At 53.7% G+C, this 10,289-nt stretch overlaps 1 protein-coding gene across 1 annotated transcript; it reads right to left on the bottom strand.

Annotated features, from left to right (window-relative positions):
• Nucleotides 1–4,581: 4,581 nt before the first annotated feature.
• On the bottom strand, nt 4,582–10,255 carry Ap5b1 (adaptor related protein complex 5 subunit beta 1). The gene is made up of 3 exons (XM_055610586.1): nt 10,198–10,255; nt 9,683–9,855; nt 4,582–9,583 (listed from the first exon to the last, which is right to left on the bottom strand). Exons 2-3 carry the CDS (start codon nt 9,830–9,832, stop codon nt 7,100–7,102), a joined length of 2,634 nt encoding a protein of 877 aa, XP_055466561.1. The 5' UTR covers nt 9,833–9,855; nt 10,198–10,255; the 3' UTR covers nt 4,582–7,099.
• Between the last annotated feature and the right edge of the window lie 34 nt (nt 10,256–10,289).

Below are 10,289 nucleotides of genomic sequence, written 5' to 3' on the forward strand. Positions count from 1 at the left end.
CGGCCCGAGGTAGGAAGCTGCTGGGCCCTCAGGATGTGTCCCCTCAGTCCTCTTTGGAGCTACCCTAACATCCAGAGGTGTGTCTACAAGGTGACTCTAAAGCCCGTGGATGGCAGAGGACAACTTCCGGGAGTCACTTTTCTCCTCCCACCACGGGGGCTGGTGAGATGGCTCAGGCCCTCAAACTTTGCCACAAGCACCCTCATCTGCTGAGCCCTCTCACCAGCCCAGTATAAACTGTATAAACTTTAGGATTAGATTGTTGACATTTAAATTATAACTTGCTGGGCAGTGGTGGTCCATGCCTCTAATCCCAGCACTTGGGAGGCAGAGACAGACAGATCTCTAAGTTGGAGGCCAGCCTTGACTTCAGAGCAAGTTCCAGGAAAGCCAGGGCTATAGACAAATCCTGTCTCAACAAAACAAAAACAACAAATCCCCCAAACAAATAACATAAAAACAAAACAAAACACCTGGGGGCTAGAGAGATGGCTCAGTGGTTAAGAGCACTGGCTGCTCTTCTGGAGGACCCAGGCTGCTCCATATGTGCTTAGAATTGAACCTAAGTCCTTTACAAGAGCAGCCATTGCTCTTAACTGCTGAGACATCTCTGTAGCCCTGTGCAGTACATTCTTTATCAAAATGAGGAACTGAAAAAGTTCCCGGTCTAGTTTGCTGAGAGTTGTCTTTTACAGGCTTTTGTCCCAGATTTTTTCCAAGCACTGGTATTATCCTGCAGTACAGTGGTTCTCAACCTTTTTAAAGCTGTGGCCCTTTGCTATAGCTCATGTTGTGGTGACCCCCATCATAAAATTATTTCACTGCTACTTCACAACCGTAATTTTCTACTGTCATGAATTGTAATGTAAAGATCTATGTGATGGCCCAGGGGGTCACAACCCACAGCTTGAGAACCATTGCTGTAGTTCTCCAGCAAATTCTTCTTTAACATAACCGCGTTAATCTTTCTGTTTGTTTGTTTTTGAGACAGTGGCTCACTAAATAGCCCTGGCTGGCCTTGAACTCACAGAGTTGTGCTTGCCTCTGCCTCCTGAGTGCTGGGATTAAAAAGACATCTTTCTGGTGAGTGTCTCCTGTCCTGGTGCCATGAAGAGCCAAAGCACTGGGACAGATGACTACTGCCCCCACAGCAACATGGCCATTGTGGGAATGATAATTTGTGATTTATCAGACCTCAGAGATGCCCGAGAAGCATAAAAGTATGGAGCTTATATTATGGTCAGACAGTCAAATTTCTACCTCAATGTGGGTTGCAGAGTGCAGAGAGCTTTCCGTCACATACATTCATCATTATCTTATTTGCTTATGTGAATGAGTGGTTTGCCTGCATGCATGTCTGTCTAGCACACATGTATCGAGCATGGATGACACCAACAGACGGTTAGATGTCCTGAACTAGAGTTACAGAGGGCTGCAAGCTGCTGTGTGGTTGTCAAGAATCAAACCCAGGTCCTCTGGAAGAGCAGCCATGCTCCTAACTCTGAGCCATCTCTCCAGCCCCGAGGTGTGAACCTTTAATCACTTTGCCGTTTTGAGAGCCATCAAAGAATAGAGCACTGCCTTTAATGTGAATATATATGTACATACACACACATATATCATATATAATAGTGGATATAGCCACTATATGACTATGTAAAATTTTCAGGTTGTGTTTTGCCCATTAAAGATAATTTTCTGTTGGCCAGGCAGTGGTGGCAAATGCCTTTAATCCTAGCACTCAGGAGGCAGAGGCAGGTGGATCTCTAAGTTTGAGCCTGATCAACAGAGCAAGTTCCAGGACAGCCAGGGCTACACAGGGAAACCCTGTCTAATAATAATGATGATGATGATGATGATGATAATTTTCTATCAAGAAAACAAAAATGTTCAAAAAATAGTGTACTGGGCTCATTTATTGTTTTGCGAGACAGGATTTCTCTGTGTAGCCCTGGCTGTCCTGGAAGACCAAACTAGCCTCGAACTCAGAGATCTGCCTGCTAGGATCTCAAAGATCTCCCCAGTACTGGGATTAAAACTGTATGTCACCATGCTTGGCTAAAGATTTTTTTTCTTTTTTTCTCGAGAGAGGGTTTCTCTGTGTAGCCCTGGCTGTCCTAGATTGGCTTTGTAGACCAGGCTGGCCTCAAACTCACAACTGCCTACCACTGCCTCTGCCTGCCTTTGCTGGGATTAAGAGCATGAACCACCATGCCTGGCTTAAAGATTTTTTTTTAATATTTATTTATTTATTACTTATGCAGTGTGTGTTAGCATGTACACCTGCACGCCAGAAGAGGAAACCAGATTTCATGTTTAGATGGTTGTGAGCCACCATGTGATTGCTGGGAATTGAACTCAGGACCTTTGGGAAGAGCAATCAGTGCTCTTATCCTCTGAGCCATCTCTCCAGCCCCCTTAAAGATTTTTTTTAATTAACTGTAGATTTGTAAATCAACTTAAGTATTTAGAAAATATATGGAGGCTGTGAATATTGTCTGACAATTCTTCAGTACAATTTGCTATATTAAAATTCATTTTTCTAGATAAAGAAAATGTAGTACATTTATACAATGGAATATTACTCTGTAGCTAAAAAGAATTATATCAAGAAATTTTCAAGCAGCTGAGCAATGATGGCACATACCTTTAATCCCAGCACTCAGGAGGCAGAGGCAGGTGGATCTCAGTGAGTCTGAGAGAGTCTACACAGTGAGTTCAGGACAGCCGGAACTACACAGAGAAACTTTGTCTTAAACACACACACATAACAGGGTGTGCTGGCACACACCTGTCATCCCAGCACTCAGGGAGGCAGAGGCAGGTGAAGTCTCTGTGAGTTCAAGGCCAGTTTGGTCTAGGAAGTGAGTCCAGAGAAACCCTGTCTCAAGAAAAAGAGAGAGAGAGAGAGAGAGAGAAAGAAAGAAAGAAAGAAAGAAAGAAAGAAAGAAAGAAAGAAAGAAAGAAAGAAAGAGAGACATACAATGCAGGCAAATGGATGGATCTAGAAAAAAACTTATCCTGAGTAAAGTAACCCAGACCAAGAAGACAAACATGGCCAGGCTTCCAGCGTTGGGACTGGGACACGAACCCAGGCACAAAACCTCCCACCTACAATCTGTCCCACCTGCAACTTGCTCTGGGGCACTGATGGCACAGAACTTTTGGGAATGGCCGACCAAGGAAAGGTCTAATTTGAGTCCCTCACCACGAGAGGGAGCCCATCCCATGCTTTGCCTAGAGGGCCAAGAACCAGAGGCTGGAGAGCCCAGAGAACCAAACAGGACAGGCAAGATAGATAGATAGATAGATAGATAGATAGATAGATAGATAGATAGATAGATAGATGGATGGATGGATGGATGGATGGATGGATGGATGGATGGATGGATGGATAGATAGATAGATAGATAGATAACAGATTGGTGTCTAGTCCAGTTATCTTCAGAGAGACTGCCTCTGGCAGCTGATGGGAGCAGATGCAGGGACCCACAGCCAAACATCAGGCAGAGAGAGCCCAGGTTGGAGGTCACCATGGGGCCCCTCCACTCAAGAGCTCAGGAAACCCTAGGGAAGAAGGGGAGGAAGAACTGTGAGAGGCAGAGGGGTAACGACCGACCCTGGGAATCAACTAAGCAGGGCTCACGGTGGCTCACAGAGCGAAGCGGCCTCACGAAGCCTGCGTGGGTCTGCACCAGGTCCTCTGCGTATATATTACAGCTGTGGGCTTGGTGTTCTGGGGGGACTCCTGACGGTGGAAGTAGGGGTGTCTGATTCCTTTGCCTGCTTTTGGGACCCTTTTCTTCCTACTGGGTTACCCAGCCTTGATGTGAGGGTTTGTATCTACCTGATCTTACAGTATCTTGTGCTGAGTTTGGTTGATGTCCCTGGGAGGCCTGTTCTTTTCTGGGGGGAGGTGGAAGGGGGAGAGTGGACCTGGGGGACAGGGGGAGGTGGAGGAAGCTGCAGTCAGGATGAATTATATGAACAAAGAATAAATAAAAACTAAAAAAAGCAAAATCAGAAACAACTCATTCTTCAGAATAAGAATTTTTTTTTTTTTTTTTAGGAAAAAAGACATTTCAGTGTGTGAGCTGGGGTGGAGGACAGCAGTACCGGCACAGTGGCGGTTGGGAATCTTCCAGTTTGTAAGGTCCCTGGTCTAGTGAGTTCGCTTGTGCGCTTAACACAAGGTGTTAAGGGTGCAAACGCGCTCAGGTCTCCTCCAGAGTGAGAGGCCGGGGGACCGCTTCACTACTCATTCTGAAACACCAGCGCTGCACACTTCACACCAAACATGGACACGGAAAAGAGACTCCACAGGACAGTCTCTGTCACGAGCACGGGTGTGGAGACCTATGCCAAAACGTGGCAAAGGGACAGGACCTTGACTTGGAGTAAAGTGCTGGCCGAGCAAGAAGGGGACCCTAGATGTGAGCCGTTCCAATCACACAAGTGCCACAGAACTCAGGGACGAGGCAAGGGAATCATGGATGGACTTACGAAAACCAAACTCCCATCACCACACGTACACACAGTTAACACACGGAGTCTACAGTGCACAAAGGAGGAATCCTGTGACATGATGAAGTGGGATTTATTCCAGCTGTGGTAAACTGGTTTAACATTTAAGAAAAATTGTGCTGGGTGGTGGTGGTGGGGTGTATGCCCTTTACCCCAGCACTCAGAAGGCAGAGGCAGTGTTCAAGGCCAGCCTGGTCTACAGAGCGACTCCCAGGATGGCCAGGGTTACACAAACTGTCTCAAAACGAAAAACAAAAAAACCCATAACCAAACCAAACCAAAAACTTTTTTAAAAATCAGCGTGGGTGTTGGAGCGATGGCTTGGTGTTCAAAAGCTCACGCTGCTGCCTTATGAGGGCGGGAGCTCAGAGCCCAGACATACGTGTCATGCGGGCTACAACTGCCTGTGACTCTACCTCCCCTTTCCTTCCTTCAGGAAGAGAAATGCCAATAATTTGAGTTAGTTGATCATGCCTACGTGATGAGGCTTTCTTAAAAAGTTTTGTTCAGACTTCTGGATGTACCTGGAGGTGCCTGGAGGGCAGCACGTCCCAGAGAGGACGTGGAGATTCCCACCGCACACTTTGCCCCCCCCCCCGTGTCCCTTCCATCTGGTCACCTGTATCTCTGTAACATGTCTTCATTTAAAAAATGAAGTGTGTGCGTGTGCATGGACTGTGTGCACGAGTGCAGGCACCTGTGGGAGCCAAAGGTGTAGGGTGCCCTGGAGCTCAAGGGACCAGGTTCTGAGCTGCTGGACATGGGTGCTGGGAACTGAGCTCTCTAGTACCCTGTAATATACTTTTGCTTGTTAAGAGTCTCACGATGAAGCCACTAGCTGGCTTTGAACCTGAGGCCTCAGGCTCTGGACTGTTAGGATTATAGGCCCGCACCACCACATCTGCTTTTATAATAAGCAGGTGAAGGTAAGTAGAGGGTCCCTTGAAAATTACCAAACCTAGAGAGGTTGTGGAAACCCTGATTAACAGCCTGCTGGTCTGAATCACAGGCCCACAGCCTGTCATGGATACGTGAGCTGTGACACACACCACCTACCTTGTTTCGTGGGAGGAGTTGTTCATCTGGTGGCCGGCCTGAAGGAGCGGGTGGATATAACACAGGTCCATGGAGGGTAGGGAGATGGGCGTAAGATAGAGGGTTGGATTACCCCTCCGTGTGTGACTTGCGTCGTGGTCCTGTGTGGCTGGATGTGTGTAGCAGGACAGAGGTGGATGCTGGGTGTCTGACTGCTCGTCACCTTACTGAGGCAGGGGTTCTGGCTGAACTTGGGTTTGCTGACTCAGCTGCACTGTTTGTGAACATGCTCCATTGGGGTGGGGGTGGCACATGCCTTTGATCCCAGCACTCGGGAGGTAGAGATCGCTGAGTTTGAGGCCAGCCTGTCTACAGAGTCAGTTCTAGGACAGCCAGAGCTACATAGAGAAACCCTGTCTTAGGAAAAAAATATAAGCAAGCTCCAGAGACCCTGTGTCTGCCTCCCTAGCTGTGATGACAGGGTGGGGCCTCACCTGCTTTCCACGGAGGCTGGGGCTTACTCAGGTCCTCACACTATGCACGTTACTGAGTCACCTACCCAGCATCCTGAGCCTAGTATCTTCGTCTTGGACTAAGGCTTGCACACCTGCTGCATTTGTGTGACAAGAGCTGCTTTTCTGTATCCCCTCCCTACTATGCTGAGAGAACTGGATGTCACCAGAGCTGGGCCTTGGGCTCAGTGGGCACGAGGCAGCAGTGGCAGCACCCAGGCTCCGTGCCAAGGCACCAAGAGGAGCTGGGCCGCTGGCAGGGGAGCTCGTCCCAGACAAACTCCGCTGGTGGCTTCTGTGGGACCCGCTTCTCTAGCTTCCCTGAGAATGGTCCATGAAACTGACCTATATCCTCTCTCTACTCACACCAGCTGGAGAAGTCTCTAGGATGGCCACCTTCCTGATTCAGCAACGGCTGGCCTCCGAGGCGAGTGCTTCGAAGCTGCTTCCTCCTTGTTGAAATATCCCTTCAGGTTCAGAAGACTCCGGATCTGGGAGCTCAGAAAGTTACAGGCTTGGCAAGGCCTAGCCCTCACGTTATAAAAGCAGTCAGCAGTTTCAGGGGGACCTCAGGTGGAGCTGGCTACAGGACTGATAATGCTCCAGAGAGGCAGCTCTTTGGAGTGGCCACCCATGCCGGAATGGCCTGTCTGGTGATACAGCTGGCTCTGAGTCACCTGTACTCTTCTGACTCCAATCCACTCGCTGGCTCACTCACTAGACTTGAGTGGCATTTTGTCTTTGGCCTGTTGTAGATGCCTTGCCTGGGATGAAGAGGTCACTCCGTGGTAAAAATCCATTGGCGCAGCTTGGGCCTGAACCTGGCCTTTTGCTGGAATTACGGAGGTCTGCGGTATCGGGGTTAGTCTAGATCTTTCTGGGGGCTTATGCCCCAATCCCAGTAAATCTGCTCCTAACAAGAGTCCAAAAGAAAACAAGGCAATCAGAGCTGTCAGTGCATGTGATTTTATGGGGCAGGAGCTGCAAGCTCCTCTGGCAGTCTGTTGGACCAGCCACACCTGGCATTCTCAGCGGGCGGCGAGCCCTCGGAGGTAGTCCCCGGCCAGGGGCAGCACCGCCCAGTCATCAGTCCTTAGGGCCACGGGCACGCCATCCACCTGAGCTGCCTCCAGCCGCAGCAGCAGCATGGAGTCAGGGGGCAGGCGAACAGCTACCAGATAGGCGGTAGGGGGCTGAGCCACCACAACAAAGGGCTCTAGGTGCTGGGACACCAAGGCCCCCAGGCCCTGTGGCCCAAGTGGACACCACACACGACTTTCTACACCCTTCGGCAGGCAGGAGTTCCAGAGCTCATCAAAGAAACGCAGCTCAGAGCCCTTGGGGAGCTGGGGGAAAGGCAGGAAGAGGTCAGAGAAGTTCACAGACACAAGTGGCAGGTGGGCATGGCATGTGAGGCCAGCAGGTGTGGTATAGAGGGCCTGGACATGTAGGTGGGCGGGGGCTGGGCGTCGGGGTAGCAAGGGCAAGTCCAGCGGATGGGCAGGCCGTCCTGGATGCAAGCAGGGTATGTGGATGGCCTCCAAAGGCTCATAGAGCTGTCCTTCTACTCGGAAGCGCAGCTCCAGAGAGTAGACGGGAGCCTCCAAGGCCTCTACCTGCAGATGAAGCACCGGGCGCAGGCCTCTGGCCTTCTGAGGCCCCGCACTCAACTGAATTGGAGCCGGAGTCTCCTGTACCATCAATGCTGATGCAAAGCCCTGGTTCTCTGCCACCAGTGACGAGGCCAAAGCGGGTACAGCAAGTGAGGGGCCCAGGGCCATCCGCAACTTGGGGCTTGACAAATGGCACAGAAGGATGTAGTACAGTCGGGCACGGTCCCGTCCGTCAGCGTCCTCTAGCTTTCTGGCCAGTACCTGCAGCAAGTCAGCCAGGCCGTCCCCCCTACCCGACCGCAGCAGTGTGCGGCACACCCGCAGGAGGGCCTGCTGGAGGCCCCAGTTGGTGCAGTGTGTGGCTGCAGCCCGCAGGAAAGCAAGCGTGGCGCTCTGATCATCTCCCTCTGCCACCTCTGCCAGCATTTGCAGGTGCCAGCAAAGAGCTTCCTCCTTGCCTGGCATGGCTACCACCTCTTGTTGTAGCACCTCCCTGAGGGGCTCTCTGAGCTCGGGGCTTAGCCGACCTAGGAGGTCCACAAAGTAGGGAGCCAGGGATGGCCGAGCTCGGTACAGTTGGGCCAGTCCACGGATCAAAGATGTCCGCACTGCAGGCTGCCCAGCCAGGCAGCTAGCAACGAGGTAGGAGGCCTGGAAACTGAGAGTGGCCAAGGCTCGGGGACCGCCATCCAGTGCTGCCCTCTGCTGTAGGCCAGCCAGCAGCTCCTGTAGGAACCACTGTGGACCCTGAGCCGGGCCTTTCTCCTCTTCCTCATCCTGATCGGCACAGAGCAGACACAGCAAATGCAGGCGGGCCAGGAGGACCATTGGGTCCTGCAGGAGACTGGGCATGAGGCCCCTGCATAGCTGGGGCCCCAACAGCAGGGGGACAGCCTCTTCCCCTTCTGGACCTAGCGGACAATTCTCAGGGAAGTTCAGGAGGCAGTGCAGGTAGAAGAGGTGTGTGGGCGTCGGCAAGGCTGGGTGCTGGGCTGCCAAGGTGAGCCTGCGCAGCAGCAGCACCTCATCCTGGGCCGTGAACAGGGCCTCACCGAAGGCCGCTTTGAGAGACAGAACTGAGTGCAACAGGGCCAGCTGTGCGGTGCCCAGCAGCCGAACTAGCTGTGGCTTGAAGAGCACTGGTGGCTGTCCCCGAAGACCCCGAAGGGCCCAGCCCAACAACCACAGGAGCTGGGCCTGAGCCACAGGTGTGAGCAGGTAGGAAGTGTCCAGAAGCTGGGCCACCGCAGCCTTCAGCTCTCGGGTGTCCTCAGGGCTGGGCTCTAGCAATGGAAAGCCACGCTCCTCCCCCTCAGCTGCGTGCCAGCTAGGCGCCTGGGGCATAAGATGGGCATCCCACTCTTCAGCTAGCGTCCAGTCCCAGGGACAACTCCCAGTGGAGGAGACCCCGGCCACAAGCAGGCCTTGCAGGCCAGCCCCAGACCTGGACTGTACCACCAAGGTGTTGTGCAGAACGAGGGCCAGCAGCAGGCTGACAGGCTGGACAGGACCCATTTGCCCTAGCAGGCTCCGCAGCATCCCCAGCGAGCCGGCCAGCAGCCCAGGCTTACAGCGCTCCAGTTCTCGGAGGCATTCGCACGCCGTGGCCTGTAGGTGGCGCTGCTCTACGACGGCTCCAAAGCTTCGTCCCATGTCTCGGCCTGAGGCTAAGCCAAGAAGCAAGGGCAGGAGCCGGCAGGAAGCTCCTGAAGTGGGTCCAAGAGCACCTCCCGACACCAGGGCTGTGGTGGCTGCCAACAACAGGAGCCTCCGGAGAGCTGAAGGTCTTGGGGGCAGGAGGACAAGTGTGTCCAACAAGGAGCCGGCAGCAGCCTCCGCCGCAGGTGCCTCCGGCCACAGTTTGTCAGAGTACTCCAAGCTCAGTGTCAGTAAGGACGCCTGCGGTGGGGGATTTAAGAGGAACTCCTGAAGTTCGGCATGCGAGGGGGAGATGACGCAACCCTGTGGACCACGGCAGGGCACCCGGGCAGGACCTACCTTGGTCTGCTCGCTTAGCTTTTCATTCCTTAGGTCACTCAGCAGGTCGCGAGCCAAATCCTCACCCTCGGCACTTGCTAGGAAGGCGGACGGGCTGGCTCGGAAAGCCGCCAGGCGCTGGGCCCAGGCCTCACGACTCAGGGGCCCCATGGGCAACCAAACCACTTCGTTCTCTGCAGAGGAAAGGGGCGTTCAGGCCCTCGGCCGCAGACACGGCGGCGAGGACGCGCGGGCCCTCGCGGCCGCCAGGGGGCGCCCGGGCCCTCCCCCGTCCCTCAGGGGCTGCCGTCACGCCAACCCCCAGCCCCCCAGAGCCCGGGTCCCAAGGCCGGAGGCGGCAGCCGAAGGCCCCTCGTGGGACGGGCCCCGCAGCGAGCGGTGTCCGGGCGCGGGGGCGGGGGGCGGATTAGAGGTGCGTGCGGAGAGCTCGTTACGCCGCCCGCCCACGGAGGGCACCGAAACCACAGCGTCGCCGGGGCCCCTGGCGCCCGCGGTAACGGGCCGGCCTCTCTCACCGCTTGAGTCAGCTGCCGCGGGCGCTCGCTCGGCTCCTTCCGGGCTGGCGGGCTGGCGGCGCGGGCCCGGGCGGGGCGCGCGGCGCGTGGGC

Source organism: Psammomys obesus, unplaced genomic scaffold (genome assembly GCF_907164565.1).
Source record: "Psammomys obesus unplaced genomic scaffold, mPsaObe1.curated_primary_1811, whole genome shotgun sequence".
Taxonomy (NCBI): Eukaryota; Metazoa; Chordata; class Mammalia; order Rodentia; family Muridae; genus Psammomys; species Psammomys obesus.